This window comes from Drosophila obscura, unplaced genomic scaffold (genome assembly GCF_018151105.1).
Source record: "Drosophila obscura isolate BZ-5 IFL unplaced genomic scaffold, ASM1815110v1 contig_192, whole genome shotgun sequence".
NCBI lineage: Eukaryota > Metazoa > Arthropoda > Insecta > Diptera > Drosophilidae > Drosophila > Drosophila obscura.
The window spans coordinates 5,818,112-5,845,896 of NW_024542781.1; the positions used below are offsets into that span (position 1 = coordinate 5,818,112).

Sequence of the window (27,785 nt, forward strand, 5' to 3'; positions counted from 1 at the left end):
AGTCGCGTCCCCAGAAGCGACTCACACGATTCTTCTCGTTTTTAAAGAATTTTTTAAAATCTGGTATTTTTTTAATGTTTTTTTTCAGAGGTAGTGCTTCTATTTGTCACATAACTCAAGTATCTTATGTCTCGCTGCATAGAACTTTTCAGAAAAGCTGACAAATGCAACTATAAATCCGACCCAGATCCTTTGTATATGCAGCTTAACGCCTGGAAGATTTTAACCTTTCAAATTCAAATTTCATCATTTTTTGCGGTGTTTTTTTTTTTCCAAATTTTGATATTAAAAACTAAGGAAAAGTCGAACAAAAATAGTTCTTGGCCAACATTTTTAGTTTTAGATAGACGCATGAATTAAGCGTCGTTTAAGGTATTGTCCATTAAAATCTATGGATAAACGGTCAACTTGCAACCGATTGACCAAAACGTTTGAAAAATACCGTTGCTGGTCCAATGCCAAAGGAACACGTTCAGGTACCAAAAAATCAACCCCTTTTCGTTTGCTTTGTTTCCAATTGGCAGTTCGGCCCGTCAACCTTCCAAAAAGTATTTTTTGTCTATTTTTTAATTTTTGAGGTTTGGTTAACGAATTCTAGCTCCACCGTTTATTCATAGATTTTAATGAACAATACCTTAAACGACGCCTAATTAATGCGGGTATCTAAAACTAAAAATGCATGCCAAGAATTAATTTTTTTTCCCGAGTTTTTAAAGTCAAAATTTCGAAAAAAAAAAAAAACACCGCAAAAAATGATGAAATTTTAATTTGAAAGCTTAATATCTTCCAGGCGTTAAGCTGCAGATACAAAGCTTTTCAGAACTGCAAAGTTCTATGTAACCAGATATAAGATACTTAAGTTATGTAAAATAGTTCTGCCTCCAAAAAAAAAAACCATGAAAAGATATCAGATTTTAAAAATTCTTTAAAAAAAATGACACCATAAAAAAAATAGTAAAGTACTACAAAAATTTAAAAATCCTGAAATCTATCAGAAAAAGTAATTTTGGTTCACAGCCTAAATAAAAGTTCAATTTTGTCGAGTAGTGTTATCAAAAGCAACAAATATACTTACACAAATTGCAATTTTTTCAGAAAATAATTTTTTTTACAAAAAGGTTTAAAACAAAATCTATCATAAAATGTTCTATTCTACAGAATGAGAGAATATGAAATGAAATAGGCGTTCTCATTTTTAGACCAAATTTGAGATTTCTTTTATTCATTTTTAATTTTTTTTTGAACTTATTTGTAGAAAAGTAAAAACTATCACTTAAAAAAAAACAATCAAGGGTTTTTTTGGATAAATTTTTAATTCTTGAGGTACCTATTATAAGAAAAGTAAAAATTTGTTTGTGAAAACCAGGCCACATTCACTGTCTATCACTTGCAAAAATTTCACTTGCAAAAATTTGATTTTCAATTAGAAATTGAAATACTTGAATTCGTTTGTTCTCTTTCGTAGTTGACCAGACGTGATTTTGTTTTGCGCTCCGCATTTTCCTTTTGTTTAACTTAAGCAGCCGGTGTTTTTTTATCTATAATTTAACTCTCTAACTAACTTACATTAAAATTAATTTTTACCGCGGGTGCATGCCTGATAAATGTGTAAAAACACAACTTATTTAATCAATTTTGTGCGTCGGTTAGTCGTGTGTTTGTGTTGTTGCTTTTCGTAAGGACTCCCTCTCATTACATTTAGCCGCTCTCAATAACTGTTGTTTCTCTCTCGCTCTTGTTACTTTTTGTGCAGTAACGCTCTCACTTATAAGCTGTTGCTGCACCCACTCTCCTCTCTCATCTTATTTTCGCTTTAAGCATTGCTCTAAGCATTTGCTCTGCACAGTGGTCTGATTGCTATTTGTTTTGAACTTTTTTTTCCGAAATAAAAAAAAATAAAAGTCATCAATATGGAATTTCCTGTCGTCTGTGCCAAAAAAACCTGCAAGAAGCAGATCACCCATGAGCAGCCCAACATCCCTTGCTGGCTTTGCGAAAGCGTAGTGCACGCAAAATGTGTAGGTATCTCGGGCCGTGTAGTAGACGCCATTTCCCAAAACAACGGCCTGCGTTATAGTTGTGAGGAATGCCGTGCTGTGGAAAACGATCGCTGCTGGTGATGCAGATTCGGGAGCCGAATGCGTCACTTCGGAGAGTATGCAGTTAGAAATGTCTGTAGAGTCCGTGCCCAACGAGTCCGCACCCAACTCCTTAACTATCCCCTCAGTTTCGCTCCCACCAGCTAATAGATGTCCAGGACCACCGGATACTGCCATCACAGGTACTAGGCCTGTGGTGCCAAAACCACTGGTGGGAGTCACACCAAAGCGACAAGTTTTTGTCTCGCGGCTAGCTCCTGACCTCACATCCAATGATGTGACCGCTTTTATACAAAGCAAAATAAAAGCCGTCGGCATAAAGGTGGAAAAATTTAACTTTTCTTACGCCAGGGAGATATCTTCCTTCAAGATAAGCGTCTCCCCAGCTCAATTTGAAACCATTTGGACTCAAACTTCACGTCGGAACATTTCATGGTCCAGGTTGAACAAGACCTGGAATTCCTGTGCGTAAAGCTGATTCTCCCAAGCTTTTCCATTTTCATTACTTGCTCGTATATTCCACCTTCCTCGGATATCTTAATATACGAGCATCACCTGTCCGCTTTAAAAACTGTTTCTTCCTCGCTATCAGATAAAGACCATATGATAGTTCTTGGTGATTTCAATTTGCCAGGTACTGTTTGGACTTCGGTAAACATGTCTAATAACCTTGTACCCATGTCACGACATGACTTTATCGACGGCTTGCTAGACCTATCCCTGTCTCAAGTCAACCATGTGAAAAATTCCTTGGGTCGATTGCTTGATCTGTGCTTTGTCTCGGATCCGACCATAGCGTTGTTAACCCGAGCCCTTCCGCTCAGTATACCTGAAGACTCCTACCATCCTACATTCGAAGTGTCAGTCGATATTGGAACTACTGTATTGGATCGAATGGGTAGGCTATCTGAACGTGTCCGCTGCTTTCGTAAAGCCGAGTTTACGAAGCTTAATAACCTTATAAGGGATTTTGATTGGTCCGCTCTGTACTTGTGCACTGACGTTATGAAAGGCACAAACATTTTTTACAATATACTTGACACATTTTTTGATTCTTGTCTCCCACTTTCTTGTCCGGTTAGATCTGGAAAGCCTCCTTGGTTTACCAAAGAGTTATCCAGTCTAAAAAATTTAAAATCAAGACTTTATAAAAAATTTCGAGAAGTTGGTTCTTCATCTTCTCTTTCTTACTATGTAATAGCTCGGTCAAATTTCTCCGTTCTTAACGCTCAATGCTATAAGAACTACCTATCTCGATGCAGGATACGATTTTCACAGGACCCTAAACAGTTTTACAGCTTCGTAAATAGTAAGCGTAGAACATCCGCACATCCATCCTCGTTATCTTTTTTCAATATGTCAGCAAACAATGATCAGGCAATTGCCGATCTTTTTGCCAAATTTTTCCAAACAACCTATTCTCATGAAAGCTTCTCTGGTCAGCCGTATCTATACAGTTTACCAAGGTCGAATGGCATCTTCAGCCCCTTGTTAAATGAAAGCTCACTGCTTCATGATCTTCGACTAGTTAAGCCGGTGTTTTCACCAGGTCCCGACGGAGTTCCCGGCTGTGTACTTAGGTACTGTGCCGACGCTCTGTGTGGACCCTTGCTTAAACTATTCACCCTATCCATTAACTCTTCATGCTTCCCCCCCCATCTGGAAGGAATCTTTTATTATTTCGCTCCATAAGAAAGGTAGCAAGTCTGATGTAAATAATTATAGAGGTAAATCTAAGTTATCCGCTATTCCTAAAATGTTTGAAAAAATTTTAACTCCGCACTTGCAACATCTCTGCAAATCACTTATATCTCCGTCCCAGCACGGATTTGTAAGGCGACGATCAACAACCACAAATTTATTAGAGTTTACCTCTTGTATCATTAAAGGCTTTCAAGGTAACTTGCAGACGGATGTCATTTGATTTTAGTAAAGCATTCGATTCTGTAAACCATTCCCTTTTAGCACAAAAACTTTACCTTTTAGGGTTTCCGCCTAATCTTTTGAGATGGATTGCTAGCTACCTTCGTTCTAGGTCTCAAGGAGTCCTCTTCAAAAACTCCTTCTCTTCACCTGTTAAGGTTACTTCAGGAGTACCACAGGGCAGCCATCTAGGCCCCCTACTATTAACACTCTTTATTAATGATCTGCCTTCAGTATTAACAAACTCTCGAGTACTCATGTATGTAAGATTTATAATATAGAATTGTTTATTATGCTTATAGTTCAAATACAGTTAGAGATTACATGATTTAGAAAATAGTTCAACTTGATTAATTGTTCTTATAACTCCCGTACAACTTTCCGCTGCTGCTTCCAAAAACCGACTCTGACTATCGACTTCTTCCTATCGCCTTGCGCTATCGCCTTCTACCTTATATCGGTACATCTTACCGATAGTATCTTAAGATTAATGTCATGTCTTATCCGCTTGATACGCTTACTCTTTACATTCGGCCCTTCTGCTCATCTACATCTGTCCCAGATGATAATATCTCATCGTTTTCGGATATAAAACGCAATAGCTTCATGTTGTCACTACTCGTTGCTGTGATGTTCGGCCATTCAACGTTTGCCACCTTTCTGACGTCATAGCGACCGTTACGTTTTACATTGGTGACTTCATATGGGCCTAGAAACTCGCTGGCCAACTTGCGACCTGCAACGAACTGCGTCCTCTTGATTGCCACAATATCTCCCACTCTGTAGCCGTACTCAGCTCGACGTTTTTTATCGTAATTGCGCTTGTAGACCTCTTGTGCCTGCTCGATGTTGTGTCTCGCTTGGTTACACAGCTCTTGGCGCTCGTTGTTAAGCTGCGCAACCAACTCCTCGTTGAGTACCTCCAATAGTCGACCCTCAGCTTGGCTATGCATCTTAGTCCCAAACATGACCTCGAATGGCGACGACTTCAATGTTGAATGGATATGCGAATTAATCGCCATCTGGACCTGTGGCACATACTTGTACCACTTCGAAGACTCCTGAACCGACAACTTAGCGATTATGCCCAAAATTGAACGGTTCACCCGTTCAATCTGTCCGTTGCCTCTCGCCACACCTGTCGTTGTCCACACATGTTCGACTTTATTCTCGTTGAGAAACTCGCTAAATGCGTTGGATGTAAACGCTGCTCCTCTATCGCTGACTATGCGTTTGGGAAAGCCAAACAAAAATGACCAATCTGTCAGCCTCTTCACAACTTCTTCGTATCCCGTTGACTTGGTTGGAAACAGCCAGACGAACTTGGAGAATGCATCCACAGCAGCAAAAATGTATTTATATTGCTTGGTTGTCGCGTCCATTGGGCCCAAATGATCAACGTGCAGTGTGTGTAGTGGCGTGTCACCCTTGTCAATACAATGAAGATAGCCCTCCTGCTTGCCCAATTTTTTGCTGAAAATGATACAACTGATACAATTAGCAATAACATTTGCAACTTTCCTTTCAAGATGCGGGATCCAGTATTGCTGCTGAATTGAGTGCATCGTCTTCGCTGTGGAGAAATGACCAACTTCGTGCGATCCTTGAATGATTTCTCTTTCCATCAGCTTTGGGACAACCAATACGTCATTGCCATTCACAACTTTGAAGAGAAGACCTCCTTTTAGCTTGTAGTCTTGGTATGGGTGCTGCTTCAGGATCTCTACTGTGACCTTTATGAAATCGTCATTCAGCTGCGCCTTCTTTATCCGAGCTGTCAACTCCGTTGGCACAACCATGCAAGTTTGTGGAAAACGGCTAAGACAGTCTACATGTCTCATTCTGTCCCCAGGGCGATGTACTGCTTTAAATGTGAAGTCCTCCATATACAGGATCCACTGGGAAACTTCTCTCGGTATGTCTGCTTTGGTTGTTGTCTGCTTAAACGCTACACAATCAATAGCAAGATCAAATTTGATCCCCAACAGGTAGTGACGAAACTTCTTGAGTGCGAGGTATGCTGCTTTGACCTCCAAATAGCAGCTGTGACGTTTGGATTCAGCTTCTGTAGTCTTTTTACTCCAGTAGTAGACGGGATGGAAACTCCGAAACCTTGCTTGGACGCATCCGTGTGGAGTTCCGTTGGCGCTTCTCGTGATTAGATATGTAATACAGGTGCAATTACAAGAAGCTTCTTTAAGGTGTTTAGCGACTGCTGTTCTGCTTCGCCAATGTTGAAAACTGCTTCTTTCCTGAGTAGATTCGTGAGCGGCCGTGCAACTTGTGCGTACCCAGGAATGAATTTTCTAAAAAAGCCTGTGAGTCCCAGAAACGCTTGAACTGCTTTGATATCCTTCGGCGTAGCAAACCGACTAACTGCTGCTGCCTTCTCTTTGCCGGGCCAGATTTTTCCGTCCTCAATAATATGGCCAAGAAAGTTAATGCGGGGCTGCATGAAGCTACATTTCTTCCACTTGATCTTTAGGCCAAATTGCGCAGCTGTATTTAGAACCAATTTCGTTTTCTTCATTCAAAGCTCGGGCGACGCGGCGTAAACAATAATGTCGTCCATATAAAGCTGCATAACATCAGAGTTGATTAATTCTTGAAAAATATAGTTTACAAAACGAATAAACGCAGCTGGTGAGTTCTTAAATCCGGAAGGCGCTTTATTAAACTCGAATAATCCCTCTTTTGTGACGAAGGCCGCATACGACTTGCTCTGCTCTTCGATTGGAACATGGAAAAATCCATTTTCAAGGTCCATTATGGTAAACCACTTAGCAGACTCAAGCTTTTCCAAGACTTCCTCCATGATCGGGACTGGGAAACAGTCCATCAATACCATGCTGTTCAATTTCCTGTAGTCTACACAAACTCGAAGTGTACCATCTTTCTTCTTCACGACTACAACTCGGCTTGCCACGACTAGAAACTTCTGGTTAGTCTGCAACTTATCCACCGTAATCTCTGCATTAAAGTATCCAACAGGCTTCGTTGTTGTATGGCCAAGACCGCGCAACGTAGTTTTGAATTTTAAAAGTTCAACGCTTTTCATTCTCTTTAACACATTTTCTTTGATTATGGTTACATCTGAACCTGTATCTACAAGACAGTCGACTTCAATGCCACTTATCTGAATTTTTTTCATGCGATTACGATCTGTAACAACTCGTACTGTATCTACTTTATCGGCTTCATATGGACAGTTACGTGAAATGTGACCATTCTGATTGCACTTAAAACATTTAATTTCGGCTTTACAATCTTTGCGCTTGTGCTCTCCTGATCCACAATTATAGCAGTATTCTTTTTTACCGCCTGACCCACTTTGCTGTTTATAACTCAGTTTATGTTTTTCTTTATTGGCATTCTTCTCCGGTATGTTCAAACGCTCGTAGATATCGAACTCTTCTTTCAAGGCTTTAAATGATTTACATCGATACATGGCATACTTGACAAGCCACGTCTTCAACATGTCCAACTGCAGCTATTTTTCTCATCTGCAGCAAGTATTCGTGCAGCGACTCATTACTCTTCTTCTTTCTTTCTTGCAGCTGTTGATGAATGTCTGCACTATTGTAGCTAAATGTAAATTCCTCCAATAATGCGAATTTGAGCCCTCATAGGTGCACACGCTTTCAGATTCTAAAAAAAGTTTAGCTGCACCGATCATCTCTTTCTGGCATGCACATACTTTTGCTTTTCAGTATTAGAAATTAGAAATTCAATTAGAAATTGAAATACTTGAGTTCGTTTGTTCTCTTTCGTAGTTGACCAGACGTGATTTTGTTTTGCGCTCCGCATTTTCCTTTTGTTTAACTTAAGCAGCCGGTGTTTTTTTATCTATAATTTAACTCTCTAACTAACTTACATTAAAATTAATTTTTACCGCGGGTGCATGCCTGATAAATGTGTAAAAACACAACTTATTTAATCAATTTTGTGCGTCGGTTAGTCGTGTGTTTGTGTTGTTGCTTTTCGTAAGGACTCCCTCTCATTACATTTAGCCGCTCTCAATAACTGTTGTTTCTCTCTCGCTCTTGTTACTTTTTGTGCAGTAACGCTCTCACTTATAAGCTGTTGCTGCACCCACTCTCCTCTCTCATCTTATTTTCGCTTTAAGCATTCCTCTAAGCATTTGCTCTGCACAGTGGTCTGATTGCTATTTGTTTTGAACTTTTTTTTCCGAAATAAAAAAAAATAAAAGTCATCAATATGGAATTTCCTGTCGTCTGTGCCAAAAAAACCTGCAAGAAGCAGATCACCCATGAGCAGCCCAACATCCCTTGCTGGCTTTGCGAAAGCGTAGTGCACGCAAAATGTGTAGGGATCTCGGGCCGTGTAGTAGACGCCATTTCCCAAAACAACGGCCTGCGTTATAGTTGTGAGGAATGCCGTGCTGTGGAAAACGACATGCGTTCGTTCATGAGGCAGACGCGGAGTGGCTTCAAAGAGCTGATCGAAGGCTTTAAACAGCAATATGATCGGCTCTTGGCCATGGAGACTCAGTTCAGCAGTTTACAGCTGCTGGCTGAGTCTGCAAGTGCCGACTGCCTCATGTCCGCCGGCAGCCGAACAACTTACTCCGACCACTCCCTTAGTGAAGCAGTTGATTACGTTTGCTACTCTAAGGGCAACGATCGCTGCTGGTGATGCAGATTCGGGAGCCGAATGCGTCACTTCGGAGAGTATGCAGTTAGAAATGTCTGTAGAGTCCGTGCCCATCGAGTCCGCACCCAACTCCTTAACTATCCCCTCAGGTTCGCTCCCACCAGCTAATAGATGTCCAGGACCACCGGATACTGCCATCACAGGTACTAGGCCTGTGGTGCCAAAACCACTGGTGGGAGTCACACCAAAGCGACAAGTTTTTGTCTCGCGGCTAGCTCCTGACCTCACATCCAATGATGTGACCGCTTTTATACAAAGCAAAATAAAAGCCGTCGGCATAAAGGTGGAAAAATTTAACTTTTCTTACGCCAGGGAGATATCTTCCTTCAAGATAAGCGTCTCCCCAGCTCAATTTGAAACCATTTGGACTCAAACTTCACGTCGGAACATTTCATGGTCCAGGTTGAACAAGACCTGGAATTCCTGTGCGTAAAGCTGATTCTCCCAAGCTTTTCCATTTTCATTACTTGCTCGTATATTCCACCTTCCTCGGATATCTTAATATACGAGCATCACCTGTCCGCTTTAAAAACTGTTTCTTCCTCGCTATCAGATAAAGACCATATGATAGTTCTTGGTGATTTCAATTTGCCAGGTACTGTTTGGACTTCGGTAAACATGTCTAATAACCTTGTACCCATGTCACGACATGACTTTATCGACGGCTTGCTAGACCTATCCCTGTCTCAAGTCAACCATGTGAAAAATTCCTTGGGTCGATTGCTTGATCTGTGCTTTGTCTCGGATCCGACCATAGCGTTGTTAACCCGAGCCCTTCCGCTCAGTATACCTGAAGACTCCTACCATCCTACATTCGAAGTGTCAGTCGATATTGGAACTACTGTATTGGATCGAATGGGTAGGCTATCTGAACGTGTCCGCTGCTTTCGTAAAGCCGAGTTTACGAAGCTTAATAACCTTATTAGGGATTTTGATTGGTCCGCTCTGTACTTGTGCACTGACGTTATGAAAGGCACAAACATTTTTTACAATATACTTGACACATTTTTTGATTCTTGTCTCCCACTTTCTTGTCCGGTTAGATCTGGAAAGCCTCCTTGGTTTACCAAAGAGTTATCCAGTCTAAAAAATTTTAAATCAAGACTTTATAAAAAATTTCGAGAAGTTGGTTCTTCATCTTCTCTTTCTTACTATGTAATAGCTCGGTCAAATTTCTCCGTTCTTAACGCTCAATGCTATAAGAACTACCTATCTCGATGCAGGATACGATTTTCACAGGACCCTAAACAGTTTTACAGTTTCGTAAATAGTAAGCGTAGAACATCCGCACATCCATCCTCGTTATCTTTTTTCAATATGTCAGCAAACAATGATCAGGCAATTGCCGATCTTTTTGCCAAATTTTTCCAAACAACCTATTCTCATGAAAGCTTCTCTGGTCAGCCGTATCTATACAGTTTACCAAGGTCGAATGGCATCTTCAGCCCCTTGTTAAATGAAAGCTCACTGCTTCATGATCTTCGACTAGTTAAGCCGGTGTTTTCACCAGGTCCCGACGGAGTTCCCGGCTGTGTACTTAGGTACTGTGCCGACGCTCTGTGTGGACCCTTGCTTAAACTATTCACCCTATCCATTAACTCTTCATGCTTCCCCCCCATCTAGAAGGAATCTTTTATTATTCCGCTCCATAAGAAAGGTAGCAAGTCTGATGTAAATAATTATAGAGATATATCTAAGTTATCCGCTATTCCTAAAAATGTTTGAAAAAATTTTAACTCCGCACTTGCAACATCTCTGAAAATCACTTATATCTCCGTCCCAGCACGGATTTATAAGGCGACGATCAACAACCACAAATATATTAGAGTTTACCTCTTTTATCATTAAAGGCTTTCAAGGTAACTTGCAGACGGATGTCATTTGATTTTAGTAAAGCATTCGATTCTGTAAACCATTCCCTTTTAGCACAAAAACTTTACCTTTTAGGGTTTCCGCCTAATCTTTTGAGATGGATTTCTAGCTACCTTCGTTCTAGGTCTCAAGGAGTCCTCTTCAAAAACTCCTTCTCTTCACCTGTTAAGGTTACTTCAGGAGTACCACAGGGCAGCCATCTAGGCCCCCTACTATTAACACTCTTTATTAATGATCTGCCTTCAGTATTAACAAACTCTCGAGTACTCATGTATGTAAGATTTATAATATAGAATTGTTTATTATGCTTATAGTTCAAATACAGTTAGAGATTACATGATTTAGAAAATAGTTCAACTTGATTAATTGTTCTTATAACTCCCGTACAACTTTCCGCTGCTGCTTCCAAAAACCGACTCTGACTATCGACTTCTTCCTATCGCCTTGCGCTATCGCCTTCTATCTTATATCGGTACATCTTACCGATAGTATCTTAAGATTAATGTCATGTCTTATCCGCTTGATACGCTTACTCTTTACATTCGGCCCTTCTGCTCATCTACATCTGTCCCAGATGATAATATCTCATCGTTTTCGGATATAAAACGCAATAGCTTCATGTTGTCACTACTCGTTGCTGTGATGTTCGGCCCTTCAACGTTAGCCACCTTTCTGACGTCATAGCGACCGTTACGTTTTACATTGGTGACTTCATATGGGCCTAGAAACTCGCTGGCCAACTTGCGACCTGCAACGAACTGCGTCCTCTTGATTGCCACAATATCTCCCACTCTGTAGCCGTACTCAGCTCGACCCTCAGCTTGGCTATGCATCTTAGTCCCAAACATGACCTCGAATGGCGACGACTTCAATGTTGAATGGATATGCGAATTAATCGCCATCTGGACCTGTGGCACATACTTGTACCACTTCGAAGACTCCTGAACCGACAACTTAGCGATTATGCCCAAAATTGAACGGTTCACCCGTTCAATCTGTCCGTTGCCTCTCGCCACACCTGTCGTTGTCCACACATGTTCGACTTTATTCTCGTTGAGAAACTCGCTAAATGCGTTGGATGTAAACGCTGCTCCTCTATCGCTGACTATGCGTTTGGGAAAGCCAAACAAAAATGACCAATCTGTCAGCCTCTTCACAACTTCTTCGTATCCCGTTGACTTGGTTGGAAACAGCCAGACGAACTTGAAGAATGCATCCACAGCAGCAAAAATGTATTTATATTGCTTGGTTGTCGCGTCCATTGGGCCCAAATGATCAACGTGCAGTGTGTGTAGTGGCGTGTCACCCTTGTCAATACAATGAAGATAGCCCTCCTGCTTGCCCAATTTTTTGCTGAAAATGATACAACTGATACAATTAGCAATAACATTTGCAACTTTCCTTTCAAGATGCGGGATCCAGTATTGCTGCTGAATTGAGTGCATCGTCTTCGCTGTGGAGAAATGACCAACTTCGTGCGATCCTTGAATGATTTCTCTTTCCATCAGCTTTGGGACAACCAATACGTCATTGCCATTCACAACTTTGAAGAGAAGACCTCCTTTTAGCTTGTAGTCTTGGTATGGGTGCTGCTTCAGGATCTCTACTGTGACCTTTATGAAATCGTCATTCAGCTGCGCCTTCTTTATCCGAGCTGTCAACTCCGTTGGCACAACCATGCAAGTTTGTGGAAAACGGCTAAGACAGTCTACATGTCTCATTCTGTCCCCAGGGCGATGTACTGCTTTAAATGTGAAGTCCTCCATATACAGGATCCACTGGGAAACTTCTCTCGGTATGTCTGCTTTGGTTGTTGTCTGCTTAAACGCTACACAATCAATAGCAAGATCAAATTTGATCCCCAACAGGTAGTGACGAAACTTCTTGAGTGCGAGGTATGCTGCTTTGACCTCCAAATAGCAGCTGTGACGTTTGGATTCAGCTTCTGTAGTCTTTTTACTCCAGTAGTAGACGGGATGGAAACTCCGAAACCTTGCTTGGACGCATCCGTGTGGAGTTCCGTTGGCGCTTCTCGTGATTAGATATGTAATACAGGTGCAATTACAAGAAGCTTCTTTAAGGTGTTTAGCGACTGCTGTTCTGCTTCGCCAATGTTGAAAACTGCTTCTTTCCTGAGTAGATTCGTGAGCGGCCGTGCAACTTGTGCGTACCCAGGAATGAATTTTCTAAAAAAGCCTGTGAGTCCCAGAAACGCTTGAACTGGTTTGATATCCTTCGGCGTAGCAAACCGACTAACTGCTGCTGCCTTCTCTTTGCCGGGCCAGATTTTTCCGTCCTCAATAATATGGCCAAGAAAGTTAATGCGGGGCTGCATGAAGCTACATTTCTTCCACTTGATCTTTAGGCCAAATTGCGCAGCTGTATTTAGAACCAATTTCGTTTTCTTCAAGCAAAGCTCGGGCGACGCGGCGTAAACAATAATGTCGTCCATATAAAGCTGCATAACATCAGAGTTGATTAATTCTTGAAAAATATAGTTTACAAAACGAATAAACGCAGCTGGTGAGTTCTTAAATCCGAAAGGCGCTTTATTAAACTCGAATAATCCCTCTTTTGTGACGAAGGCCGCATACGACTTGCTCTGCTCTTCGATTGGAACATGGAAAAATCCATTTTCAAGGTCCATTATGGTAAACCACTTAGCAGACTCAAGCTTTTCCAAGACTTCCTCCATGTCGGGACTGGGAACAGTCCATCAATACCATGCTGTTCAATTTCCTGTAGTCTACACAAACTCGAAGTGTACCATCTTCTTCTTCACGACTACAACTCGGCTTGCCACGACTAGAACTCTGGTTAGCCCTTCCCCTAACCGGGGCGCTTTCCTCCATGTCGGGACTGGGAAACAGTCCATCAATACCATGCTGTTCAATTTCCTGTAGTCTACACAAACTCGAAGTGTACCATCTTTCTTCTTCACGACTACAAACTCGGCTTGCCACGACTAGAAACTTCTGGTTAGTCTGCAACTTATCCACCGTAATCTCTGCATTAAAGTATCCAACAGGCTTCGTTGTTGTATGGCCAAGACCGCGCAACGTAGTTTTGCATTTTAAAAGTTCAACGCTTTTCATTCTCTTTAACACATTTTCTTTGATTATGGTTACATCTGAACCTGTATCTACAAGACAGTCGACTTCAATGCCACTTATCTGAATTTTTTTCATGCGATTACGATCTGTAACAACTCGTACTGTATCTACTTTATCGGCTTCATATGGACAGTTACGTGAAATGTGACCATTCTGATTGCACTTAAAACATTTAATTTCGGCTTTACAATCTTTGCGCTTGTGCTCTCCTGATCCACAATTATAGCAGTATTCTTTTTTACCGCCTGACCCACTTTGCTGTTTATAACTCAGTTTATGTTTTTCTTTATTGGCATTCTTCTCCGGTATGTTCAAACGCTCGTAGATATCGAACTCTTCTTTCAAGGCTTTAAATGATTTACATCGATACATGGCATACTTGACAAGCCACGTCTTCAACATGTCCAACTGCAGCTATTTTTCTCATCTGCAGCAAGTATTCGTGCAGCGACTCATTACTCTTCTTCTTTCTTTCTTGCAGCTGTTGATGAATGTCTGCACTATTGTAGCTAAATGTAAATTCCTCCAATAATGCGAATTTGAGCCCTCATAGGTGCACACGCTTTCAGATTCTAAAAAAAGTTTAGCTGCACCGATCATCTCTTTCTGGCATGCACATACTTTTGCTTTTCAGTAAGCTCATATGCGTCGGCATTTTTTTCGAAAATCTCGAATCACTTTTCAATTGGGACCGATTTGCATTCACACTCATTCCCAACTTTTCCAAAATTATCTGGAGCGACTTTCATTTGGACTTCTCGTTCCTCATCAGCTAGCACTTTTAAACTTAGCAGCTTTATCATCCGATCAATTTTGTCCTCATCTTTGTTTTCCATATTCCCAACATTTTCCATCTCGTTTGCACTCTGGAGCGACGTTCCTGCTACAGCTTCTGCCATCTCCTTCTTTTTCCAATGCAGCGGCGGCGGTGTGTTCATCATTTTTTGCTTCGGTACAAAACCGTGTCTCTGCGTGTCTTTTCTGCCTGTCTCTGCGTGTCTCAACTTTAACAACTTTTTAACGATCCTCTTCTTGCATCGGCCAACTTTTTTTTTTTTTCGATCACGCCACTCTTGTCTCTGTATTCGACTTGGTCGAGCCCCCAAATGTAAGATTTATAATATAGAATTGTTTATTATTCTTATAGTTCAAATACAGTTAGAGATTACATGATTTAGAAAATAGTTCAACTTGATTAATTGTTCTTATAACTCCCGTACAACTTTCCGCTGCTGCTTCCAAAAACCGACTCTGACTATCGACTTCTTCCTATCGTCTTGCGCTATCGCCTTCTACCTTATATCGGTACATCTTACCGATAGTATCTTAAGATTAATGTCATGTCTTATCCGCTTGATACCCTTACTCTTTACATGTAAGCGGATGATGTTAAACTTTGTGTCCAGTATAAGGACATTTCATTTCACTCTCGCTTGCAATCCGATCTCAATAACTTTCAGTCATGGTGTTGTGCAAATATGTTACACCTAAATGCCTCGAAATGCAAAGTAATGACATTTCATCGTAGCCTCTGCGGTGGTTCTCTTGAGAGAATTACCTTGGTTGATGATCTTGGTGTTAAATTAGATCCAAAGTTAAAGATTTCTGAACACATTTCTACCATGGTAAATAAGGCCATGGGTGTGCTTGGGTTTATAAAGAGGTGGTCAAAGGAATTTGACGACCCTTATATAACGAAGACTCTCTATATCTCGCTTGTTCGTCCGATTTTAGAGTACGTCTCTTGTGAATGGTGCCCCCAGTACAAAGTACACCAGGACCGTATAGAATCAGTCCAGAAAAACTTTTTACTTTTTGCTCTGCGTGGCCTTAACTGGGATGCAGGTGTGAGACTGTCATCTTATCCTCGTAGATTGCTTTTAATAAACCTTCCAACCTTAGTTAGTCGTAGAAAAATGCTTGGTGTGATTTTTATGCACAACCTGATCAAGGGTGACGTAGATAGCCCTGACTTGTTGAGCCGCATAAACTTTACGATTCCTATTAGATCTACTAGAAACTTAATTCCTTTGTTCCTTCCGCTTTGTAGATCGAAATTTTCCTTGCACGAACCATTTAGGGTACTTTGCTCGTACTTCAATTCCCTCTACCACATAATATCAACTACTAATTCCCTTCCTCTTCTTAAATCACTAATACTAACATACCTTTCCCGTAATTAGTACTATTTCTTAGCTATCTTTGCATGTTTAGCCCTTTGAGTTGTGTTAAGCTCTAATTTTCCTCGAATTTTAGTCTAACACCTATCTTTCCTGCATGCTCGCGATCGGTTCGGTAACATGCGTCGCGCGTCATGCGGCAGCGAACCTCGGTCGGTTGGGCGGGAGGAGGGGCTGCGTTTCTGCCTTGGTTCCGCGCGTAACAGGTTTCGGCTTGGTGTCGCATGGACCACTTGATGGTGCACTCATTGCATATCAACATCCAGATCGCATTATATGATACGAAAACGAAAAATTCGTAAATTAAGGAATGATCGATATTGATATCGATATTTGATCTTTCGACGTGAATTCGTCGTCTTTTGTTGGTGTTGTTTATTTGGGTAGAGTAAAATTTGAGGTGGGATAAGAAATAAAAATATTCAGGCAGGCCGGCTTTCACTTACTTTTGCGTTTGACATTTTCAGCTAAGAGTCATATGTAAAAATGTGCTGTTGTTGGATCTATCGATAACCAAATTGGGCTGCGATAGCGTTCGCACGAATTCACTAAATGAACAACATTTAGTGAATGCGCAACAAGCGCAGACCAATTGTGAGGTTGGTGTAAATAAAAATTATTTATAAGAAGGGCACAAGCTCAATTGCAGTGGTAATTGTGCCAAATCCATGTCAATGTATCAATCAGGCATCTATTGTTATCCTAAATTTTTCCCGCTAATACAAATTTGTATATATGTGATTGAGCAATTCATTTTTGAATAAGCATGGCTGCTAATAAGAGCATTATATGTACTTTTCTAGCTAGTTGCAGACTGTACCCAGCATAACTCTTTCTTAGCACACGTGGGATCGATTGACCCTACACCGAGAATAGAGCACTAACACTAGAGCTCTAAATTAAAACTCTATTAAAAGACCGTATTATAAACTCCAATCTGGAAACAGAGTATTTTATTTAGCAAAAAAAGCCTTTATTTCTATACCATTTTAATCTACCACTACTGGACTATGTATATTATTTTGATTTTTTTGTTTTACTCACTGTTTTTAATTTAATTAGTCTATTCCAGTTTGTGGACTGACAGTTTGGTATAATCTAGAAAAAGGAAATAAAGCTCGAAGTCGAGGATCAATTTTGGTAAATCTCACCCTGAGCGCTGAAAAGAACAAGAGCGTGGCCGTACAGGAGCATAAAAATTTACTAAAGCTTTTATTGATGTATGAGCTGGAAACCTCGCAAGTGGCATATTATTGGTGGAGTGGAAAATTTAGCGCAAACGCTGAAATTATCCGATCCCAACATGCCGTTCAAAGTGGATTGACCTCTGTTGATTGCGCCATTAGCCAATGGCATGCATATAGTATCATACATGAAACTCACAAACTGAATTTTTCACTATTTAATTCTATACTCGACATATTGACTCCAGTAATTAGATGTATGCAGAAAGATTCAGAAGATCTTGCTACATATTGGGATGGAGTAAGGCGTATACTTCCCTCTTGTTTTGCAGTGTTACGAAAGATACGGTATAAAACCGTCAGTGATCTGAACGTAACAAGAGCTGTAAACGAGGTTCTAGATATTTTGGGAAAAGTTAAACTTTTTGAAGTTCCAGTGACTATAGATATTTTTCCAACGTCTGTGTACGGTTGGATTCATAGAAATGATGCTCAAAGGATATGCAATATTGATTCTGCCATAATAGATGCTATCAATACCGGTACGAAAGAATGGCTGGAACATATTGTAGAGGGTAGCAAATACTCAAAAGATAATGAAACTGATGAAGAAAAATTGCAGTATATCATAAAACTCATTCAAATGATCCGGTCTGACCTTCAGCGCGCAATGGAATATTTCGATAAACTGTTTTACCAGTAAGTTAAAAAAAAAAAAATGTACATCTATCTTTATATATTGTTGAATTTATATTTATATTTATTAAAAAGATTAAGATAATTAAGATTCAAAGTCCCAAAAAAGTTCAGCAGTCTTAATTATTGTAATGAAATTCCATATCTAAAAAGTGATTTTCTGATGCTCAAAAAACCACATGAGTAATGGAAATTATGCTTGCATGTGTGTGTTGACACAGCACAGGACTTTGTATCTAGCCTGTGAAACGGCCAATGTAACCTTTTTTATTCCACTTATTTATTTTTTAATTACGTATGAGTAATAAAAACTGGATGGAACGTTGTAAGTTGCAGTGGCCGCGACTCTACTTTTATACCCGTACTCAGTCAGTATTTATACCAGTAGGCTAAGGTTAACTTATTTTAACATTTTTACTATGATTTTCGTTTCAGTGATAACACTGGGCGACAAATGCACAACTTTTATATTTACTTTGCACGAGCCAAAAATTAGGTTGTATACCTGGATGAGTAGATCACTACCTCGTACTTTGAACTTACAATAGACCCCAAAAAATGTAGTATTAAGGAAATCCTGTCTTGAGGCCTTGAAACGTATGGAAACATCTAAAAGCAGATTAGATAAAGTGCAGGAAATATAACACTGCACTGCATCTCTCTTTCTATGTTTCCACCATCACCATCGCGACACCTGGTCCAAGTGCACGCAATATTTTATTTACATTTTTTATTTACATCTTTTCTATACCCGTACTCAAAAAGAGTTAAGGGGTATATTAGATTTGTGGTAAAAGTGGATGTGTGTAACGCAGAGTAGGAAACGTTTCCGGCACCATAAAGTATATATATTCTTGATCAGCATCAATAGCCGAGTCTCTGTCTGTCTGTCTGTCCGTCTTGCTTGCCGTCTAGATCTCATTATTATAGCCAGATTGAAGAATATCTTATTTCTCCCCAACTCAATTTGAAACCATTTGTTCCGCCAAGTTTTGGCCGGAGCATTTGGTGGTTAAAGAGTTTAAGGCTAAGAAAAAGAATAGGCCTCCCATTACTCTTCCTAGTATTCAGACCAGTGCTCCATGTCCATCTCAATCCTCATCTTCCACCTCTACTTCCACCCATCCAAAAAACTAACATCCTCTGTTGTAGTTACGTACCAGAATGCTAGAGGCTTGCGTAGTAAGCTCAGCACTCTTTTCCTTGAGAGTCTCGCATTCTCGTCCCATGTTATTGTGTTCACCGAGACCTGGTTAAAGCCGGACATCCTTAGTTCCGAAGTTTTGGCAGGTCGGTACACCATTTTTAGAAATGACCGTTCGTCCTTATTGCAGTGGACTCAAACTTCACGTCGGAACATTTCATGGTCCAGGTTCAACAAGACCTAGAATTCCTGTGCGTAAAACTGATTCTCCCAGGCTTTTCCATATTCATTACTTGCTCGTATATTCCACCTTCCTCGGATATCTTAATATACGAGCATCACCTGTCCGCTTTAAAAACTGTTTCTTCCTCGCTATCAGATAAAGACCATATGATAGTTCTTGGTGATTTCAATTTGCCAGGTACTTTTTGGTCTTCGGTAAACGAGTCTAATAACCTAGTGCCCATGTCACGACATGACTTTATCGACGGCTTGCTAGACCTATCCCTGTCTCAAGTCATCTTTGATCTGTGTTTTGTCTCGGATCCGACCATAGCGTTGTTAACCCGAGCCCTTCCGCTCACAATACCTGAAGACTCCTACCATCCTACATTCGAAGTGTCAGTCGATATTGGCCCTACTGTATTGGATCGAATGGGTAGGCTATCTGAACGTGTCCGCTGCTTTCGTAAAGCCGAGTTTACGAAGTTTAATAACCTCATTAGTGATTTTGATTGGTCCGCTCTGTATTTGTGCACTGACGTTATGAAAGGCACAAACATTTTTTACAATATACTTGACACATTTTTTGATTCTTGTGTCCCACTTTCTTGTCCGGTTAGATCTGGAAAGCCTCCTTGGTTTACCAAAGAGTTATCCAGTCTAAAAAATGTAAAATCAAGACTTTATAAAAAATTTCGAGAAGTTGGTTCTTCATCTTCTCTTTCTCACTATGTAATAGCTCGGTCAAATTTCTCCGTTCTTAACGCTCAATGCTATAAGAACTACCTATCTCGATGCAGGATACGATTTTCACAGGACCCTAAACAGTTTTACAGCTTCGTAAATAGTAAGCGTAGAACGTCCGCACATCCATCCTCGTTATCTTTTCTCAATATGTCAGCAAACAATGATCAGGCAATTGCCGATCTTTTTGCCAAATTTTTCCAAACAACTTATTCTCATGAAAGCTACTCTGGTCAGCCGTATTCATACAGTTTACCAAGGTCGAATGGCATCTTCAGCCCCTTGTAAAATGAAAGCTCACTGCTGCATGATCTTCGACTAGTTAAGCCGGTGTTTTCACCAGGTCCCGACGGAGTTCCCGGCTGTGTACTTAGGTACTGTGCCGACGCTCTGTGTGGACCTTTGCTTAAACTATTCACCCTATCCATTACCTCTTCATGCTTCCCCCCCCATCTGGAAGGAATCTTTTATTATTTCGCTCCATAAGAAAGGTAGCAAGTCTGATGTAAATAATTATAGAGGTAAATCTAAGTTATCCGCTATTCCTAAAATGTTTGAAAAAATTTTAACTCCGCACTTGCAACATCTCTGCAAATCACTTATATCTCCGTCCCAGCACGGATTTGTAAGGCGACGATCAACAACCACAAATTTATTAGAGTTTACCTCTTGTATCATTAAAGGCTTTCAAGGTAACTTGCAGACGGATGTCATTTGATTTTAGTAAAGCATTCGATTCTGTAAACCATTCCCTTTTAGCACAAAAACTTTACCTTTTAGGGTTTCCGCCTAATCTTTTGAGATGGATTGCTAGCTACCTTCGTTCTAGGTCTCAAGGAGTCCTCTTCAAAAACTCCACAGGGCAGCCATCTAGGCCCCCTACTATTAACACTCTTTATTAATGATCTGCCTTCAGTATTAACAAACTCTCGAGTACTCATGTATGCGGATGATGTTAAACTTTGTGTCCAGTATAAGGACATTTCATTTCACTCTCGCTTGCAATCCGATCTCAATAACTTTCAGTCATGGTGTTGTGCAAATATGTAACACCTAAATGCCTCGAAATGCAAAGTAATGACATTTCATCGCTGCAGCCCCCTTTTGGCTCCTTATAGCCTCTGCGGTGGTTCTCTTGAGAGAATTACCTTGGTTGATGATCTTGGTGTTAAATTAGACCCAAATTTAAAGTTTTCTGAACACATTTCTACCATGGTAAATAAGGCCATGGGTGTGCTTGGGTTTATAAAGAGGTGGTCAAAGGAATTTGACGACCCCTATATAACGAAGACTCTCCACATCTCGCTTTTTTCGTCCGATTTTAGAGTACGGCTCTTGTGTATGGTGCCCCCAGTACAAAGTACACCAGGACCGTATAGAATCAGTCCAGAAAAACTTTTTACTTTTTGCTCTGCGTGGCCTTAACTGGGATGCAGGTGTGAGACTGTCATCTTATCCTCGTATATTGCTTTTAATAAACCTTCCAACCTTAGTTAGTCGAATGCTTGGTGTGATTTTTATGCACAACCTGATCAAGGGTGACGTAGATAGCCCTGACTTGTTGAGCCGCATAAACTTTACGATTCCTATTAGATCTACTAGAAACTTCATTCCTTTGTTCCTTCCGCTTTGTAGATCGAAATTTTCCTTGCACGAACCATTTAGGTTACTTTGCTCGTACTTCAATTCCCTCTACCACATAATATCAACTACTAATTCCCTTCCTCTTCATAAATCACTAATACTAACATACCTTACCCGTAATTAGTACTATTTCTTAGCTATCTTTGCATGTTTAGCCCTTTGAGTTGTGTTAAGCTCTAATTTTCCTCGAATTTTAGTCTAACACCTATCTTTCCTGCATGCTCGCGATCGGTTCGGTAACATGCGTCGCGCGTCATGCGGCAGCGCCCCTCGGTCGGTTGGGCGGGAGGAGGGGCTGCGTTTCTGCCTTGGTTCCGCGCGTAACAGGCTTCGGCTTGGTGTCGCATGGGCCACTTGATGGTGCAGTCATTGTATATCAACGTCCAGACATAAATGGTTGATGTACAACCTAAATTGTAGAAGTAGAGTATACATTGTATAAATAGATGTAGATAACAGATGTAGCAAAAAAATGTAAAATTAAATTTTTTTTAAAATTTTACATAAGTCATAAGCTCAAAAATGTATATACTGACTGATTACGGGTATACAAGTAGAGTCGCGTTCCCACAAGCGTCTCACACGTTCCTGCTCGTTAATGACTGAGTACCAGGTATTGTCAAACACGTTCTGACTATTTAAAATAATTGTGGGAAATTAAAAAATCCTGTAAGGCCAACATTAAAACTATAAAAATAACCTACATGGCTATATTGTTGTTAACTGTTTTATTACATTATTCATTTCAGCAAAATTCAATTAAACTATTCAGCTATCCTTTATTTGTTATATGACTCAAAGCTGAATGAAATCTGTAAATCAATTATCAAAGACGTATGCAATAACATTAAAAGATTGGATGTTCCAGACGATCAATTCGAATATTTGCCGAAAATCGATAATTTGAATATGGGAACAACATTATTTGAACTTTATTTGGTGCTCAAGCGATACGTCCAACTAGGTAAAACTTTATCTTTAAGCCAAAGAAGTATGCATTTGCGACCAATTTACATTTCTTAAGAACATCAAAAGTTTGTCTGTTTTGTGCAAACCCACATATCTCCTTATTTTTTCTTTCGGAAACAAAAGTTTCGAAGCACTAAAAATACATACATATTGGGAAGATCCACCGAAAGGTCCACCGGAAATATAAAAGCAAATATAAATATTTGATTTAAATATATGTAAACACATTTCCAAAAACATGAGTTCCAATTATTTTTTAAATTGTATTTGATTTTTAACACGACTTCTTTTTTGTCACATGTGAATGGGGTTTTTTTTTCGATGTTAGCCCTTTTTAAAAATATAAGGCTTTTATTTTTTTCACTTTAAATGTGTCTGGTTATTCCGTTTGACATCATGGAAATTCCCTTATGAACTAAATATGTATGTACATATGTACCAATATCAAACAAGCCAATTTAGAATACAACTTTTGTGGCATTTGTTTTTTTCAATATTAGATAACTAATTTACAGAGCACCCGCAGAAAGGATTAATCTGCAAGGGTATACAAATCTTCGGCATGAAGCTAGCCTGTCTTGGTTTTTGGAATATAAATAAGATATGTATTATGAAATTTTTATTTTTATATTATAGGAGAATCACTGTGTACCGATGAATTGGAAATGAGTGGATTTTATCAATGGTTCGAGACAGGTGTGACACACTGGCTTGACATTTCAATAATAAAGGCCCTCAATCGTATCCAGAAAGCTATAGATCTGGATCAACTAAAGGCGGTCGACGAAACCGTAAAATACAGCTCTTCTGCTGTGGATACTCTCTCAATTTTTTATCAAATTAAAATATTTTGGCAACAGCTTGATTGGCCAGAAATTGAGGGCTCCTATATATTTATAGCTAAAATTGTAAATGTAAGATCTAAACCACATGTAACAAAACCATATTCTAAACGTATTATCAACTATTTAAATAGGATCTATGTCGATGCTGCATTTTCTATGCTCAACGAATGTCACAAAGAGTCGAAAAGTTAACTAAACTCGGGGATAACAACAAGATGTTCAGTAAGCAATTTAACATAAAAAGTTTTCATATATTAATTTTTTTGACCTGCTAGTTTTATCAGAAGAATGGTGTCTAGCAATTAACAATATGGATTACATCCGTCAGAGCTTACCATCATTTATAAAGGTAAGCCTTTTTACACCCTTGAAGAGGATATCTATTGTGTTTATATATACTGTTTACTACGTTTGCTTGGGTTGGCATCGAACTGCAGTTGCAAAATATCATTGTGGTACCAGCTTTTTGGGAGGGAGAACACAACTTGTTGACACGTTAATCGAAAAATTATCCTCAATAATAAAATCGCAGTCCCTTTCGTGAATCTAGTTGTCATTCCCTAGCTATTGGGCGATTGGATTTTGGACATTGTTGGACCAAGTCTCGTCGAAATGAAATTTAATGCAGACTTGAGAAAGACTCACGGACTGCGGGAATGTTTTTACCAGGTCTTACGTTTCGTTGACGTATAGGTGTAATTTGATTGTTTTTACTAAATCGGTCGAAGAGCTCAACTGAAGGACAACTGGGAGAAAACATGTTTAATGAAAATTGGGAACAAAACTTTTTCTTCATCCAAAATATGCGCAAGACGTCATATGTTATTATGTTGTCTGTTGCCTATTTTTTTCAATTTTTATTTCACACGAAAGTATTAGCACGAAATAATTGAAACTCTTACTACAAATCGTTTATCGCAGTGTAAAGCATAAAACGTTTTCGATCTCAGGCATCTTCGGGTTTTAGCTAAATACACAAGCGCACTTTAAAACGGGCACTGTATGCGAGCACTGCTTTAAACGTTAAAAACGTATTAATTTAAATATTATATACAATAACTAGGGAGAAGCGCCCTGCGCACTCGCATTGCTCGATCGCACAACCCACACAACCCTTCACGCTTGAGAATTCTTGGGAAATCGCGACCTATCGAGGTCTTTTGTTTTTTGTTGCCTTTGATATTTTCATCCTTGTATTGTTATTAGATGTAGTTGTTGCTAATGCAGTGACATTTCGCCCGATATTTTATTTTCTGTGCCTCTTCCTAAAATTTGAACCGAAACTATTAAAAACCACACCGCATTTTCAAAATTATAAAAGAAACAAACCATTAAAAAAATTAAAATAATGTTATCGTTCAGAGCCCAAAATCTAGTATCAGAAACAATGTTGGATTCCATGTTTATTACAGAGTATATGGTATTATATTCATGTAAATATTCACATGCAGCAGGCAGAAGAAAGAGACCATAAAAGCTAGAGAAAGCGGGTACTGGGCCTTTAGCTTACACTCTTCTAACCCTTAAATCTAAAAATAGACGTATATACTAGAAACACGCTGCGATCAGATTTCTATTAACAGCAGATAGTCCCAATGAAAAGCGAAATTTTTTGAGCGCCTGTCGTTTTTCTCTTTGAACACCTGTCTAATGGTGGAGATACGCTCTTTTGAGTGAATACTTTATTGATGTCTCTATTGATCTCTCTCCTAGAGAGGAGGAGGACACCTCATGTCCGTACTAAACTCGAGGAGAGCGTATGAAGAGAATTAGCGGTGAAGAGTAAATAACAGTAACATTATATGAATTTATGGACAAGTTGGAAATAAATCTGCCTTTCAAGTAACAAAAATGCAATTGATTAATTTTTTCTGCATTCACGGCATTCAGGAACTGGGCATCGACAATGTCATACAAAAATTAGGAGAATATCGCACGAATTTGGAGGCTGACAGATGCGCATCTACTATACATACTGTTATTGAAAATGCATTAGACACCGAACGCAATCAAATTGTGGAGCTCATTGAAATTGTTGCCCATAAAATGGCACCTCCAATGAAACTCTATTTGGCTGAAGGTGCGGAAGTCCTTCATAAGGATTCGAATTCTATGGACCAACTGATGATGTATTTAGAAAGTTCATTGGATACTCTCTACAACACACTTAATGAAGTAAACTTTGAAAGAATATTGGAAAGCATTTGGTCAGAGCTATCGATAATACTTTATGACCTAATTCAATCAAATCTTGATGTAAGTACTCTTTCTCATAAGTATCTGATAGCTATAACGTTTTATGTTTTAAAGAAACGACGGCCACCAGCATATTTCAAAAATTTAAAGGACACCCTTCAGACAATGATATATTGCTTCAAAATGGGTAACGTTGAAACGGACGTAAACATTTTGTCTACAATTCAAAGTAGGCTTGACGCTTATGCCCTTGAAACAGCAGATCTTATTCATCAATATTATATCGAGCGATTGCAATATCAAAAAAATCAACCATTATCACCCTTTGGACAACTTACCATAAGGGCTGAGCTTACAGATGCAAGTTTATTAGTAAGTAAAACACTATAGATAAATTAAACAATAAAGTATATTTTTATTTTTCTATTAAAGCTTACCATATTAAATGCGCGCAATTTGCTTCCAATGGATTCAAATGGCTTGGTCGATTCATTTACCAAAGCTAGTTTCATACCCACAAGTCGATTTAATGGTATATCACCAGTAAAGACTACTGTTCACCATAAAAATTGTTTTCCACTGTACGATCAGGAATTTTGTATGTAAGTACAAATACCTGCAGAAAAAACTAAGATTATATTTTTTGTCATAAAACTTAGATTATACTTTTTGTCATAAATTTGTATACCCGGTACATAGTACATATCCTTGGTCAGCATCGAGTCGATATTGTCTGTCTGTCCGTCCGCCTTGTTGAGCGCCTATATCTCAGAGAATATAAAAGATAGAGAAACCAAATTTTTGTTCCCAGACTCATTTGTTATCACACTTCTACAAATCTGTGGCGCACAGTGTGCGCTCTCTGACGGAGAATGAGCAAGAATTACGTGTTGGTGTGAGAAGACAGAGAGAGAGATGCAGATGTAGCAAAAAAAAATTGGAAACAGGTTTTCACTTTCACTTACTTTTGCGTTTTATGTTTTCAGCAAAAAGTCATACTTTTCATTTCAAGGCGCTCTGACATTCGCAAAAGTAAGTTTTATTTTCTCCTGTACTGTTAAGCGCAAAATTTATTGCTGTCATACCCACGCTTTAGTGCCAGCTCATACAAAAAGGGCGCTGTTATGTTTAACAGAGATTTATTGATACCCAAATCGGGCTGCCATAGCTGCACTACTTGTGTTGCCCTGAACAATTTTTTCAGGTCCAAATTTGAGGTTGGTTTAAATAAAAATTATTTATAAAAAGGGCACAAGCTCAATTGCATTGATAATGGTGTCAAATCCATGACAATGTATCAGTCCCTCATCTATTTTTTTCCTTTTGCAATTAAAGATTTGTTGTATAAAAAGCCGTTAACATTTCACTTAGGCGAGGAATTTGTTGCCGTTTTGAAAACGGAAACATTTTGCGATTTACAAATGCGGCAGCACCTAACTTTCCATTTTCAAAAGTAAATCGGAAATTTTTTGAAAAAGTGAAAGCCGAAGCCTGCCTGATTTTATTCTTGAATATTACTGACTGAGTACCGGGTTTAAAAGTTGTGGCGCGGCTTTAGACGCGCCTAACAACGTTACCCCTCGTTTTTCTTAATTTTTTTCTTTATTTTTTGTATTTTAGAAATTTGAATGAGCAGCAGAGGACCGCAGGAAATAGCTTAATTTTGTTCAGTGTAAAAGATAAGGATCTATTTGGTATGTCAAGTCAGTACATAGGAGAATGCTATATATCATTCAGTGATCTCATGGAATCTGAAGGAGAACAAATAGTTATGAATTTGTCTCGACCAGAGTATACAGGTGACTCGTTTTTCTTAAAAATATGTATGTATGAGTAAGTTGAAATTTTTTTATTTCAGATTCAGAAGCGCTCCGTGCTCTGGAATTTAGACAAGGCGATAAACAGGCTAAGGATTTTATAAAAAAATTGAAAAACAAATCGTATTCCTAAGATGCAACAAATTATATATTAAATTTGTTTTTACACATCAAAATAAAGTCTAGCATTTTAAAACATATACTTTCATTAACGGGAAAGGCGTTCTCTTAAAGTTGAGGGGCACTCCTGGATACGACTGATTGGATTGATATCGATTTAAAACATGATTTTATTCATAAAGACATTTTAATCACACAAATTTGTACCAATTTAGAAGTGACGAAGAATAATTGAATCTTTGGCAAAGCAAAATGGCTTAAGCAGACTAAAGATTTCAGAGGACATTAGCACATAGAATGTTGCTGCAACAGATTCTTATAGGCCTAATCACGAATGTAAGGA

The 27,785-nt window shown here is 39.2% G+C and overlaps 1 protein-coding gene across 3 annotated transcripts in view; it reads left to right on the forward strand.

The window, feature by feature from the left end:
* The window catches only part of LOC111075283 (protein unc-13 homolog 4B), a 75,068-nt gene extending 47,550 nt beyond the window's left edge, over positions 1–27,518 (forward strand). For 2 of the 3 annotated variants that reach the window (XM_022368452.2, XM_041593651.1), the window contains 10 exons: positions 16,924–17,744; positions 22,245–22,459; positions 23,101–23,378; positions 23,441–23,531; positions 23,585–23,658; positions 25,200–25,565; positions 25,620–25,877; positions 25,938–26,107; positions 27,126–27,304; positions 27,364–27,518. In XM_022368452.2, coding sequence (XP_022224144.2) covers positions 16,924–17,744; positions 22,245–22,459; positions 23,101–23,378; positions 23,441–23,531; positions 23,585–23,658; positions 25,200–25,565; positions 25,620–25,877; positions 25,938–26,107; positions 27,126–27,304; positions 27,364–27,455 — 2,544 coding nt within the window. In that variant the 3' untranslated portion in view covers positions 27,456–27,518. Of the gene's footprint in view, positions 1–16,923; positions 17,745–22,244; positions 22,460–23,100; positions 23,379–23,440; positions 23,532–23,584; positions 23,659–25,199; positions 25,566–25,619; positions 25,878–25,937; positions 26,108–27,125; positions 27,305–27,363 lie in introns of those variants that run through there. The other variant, XM_041593652.1, reaches the window with a different exon arrangement.
* Positions 27,519–27,785: the final 267 nt, after the last annotated feature.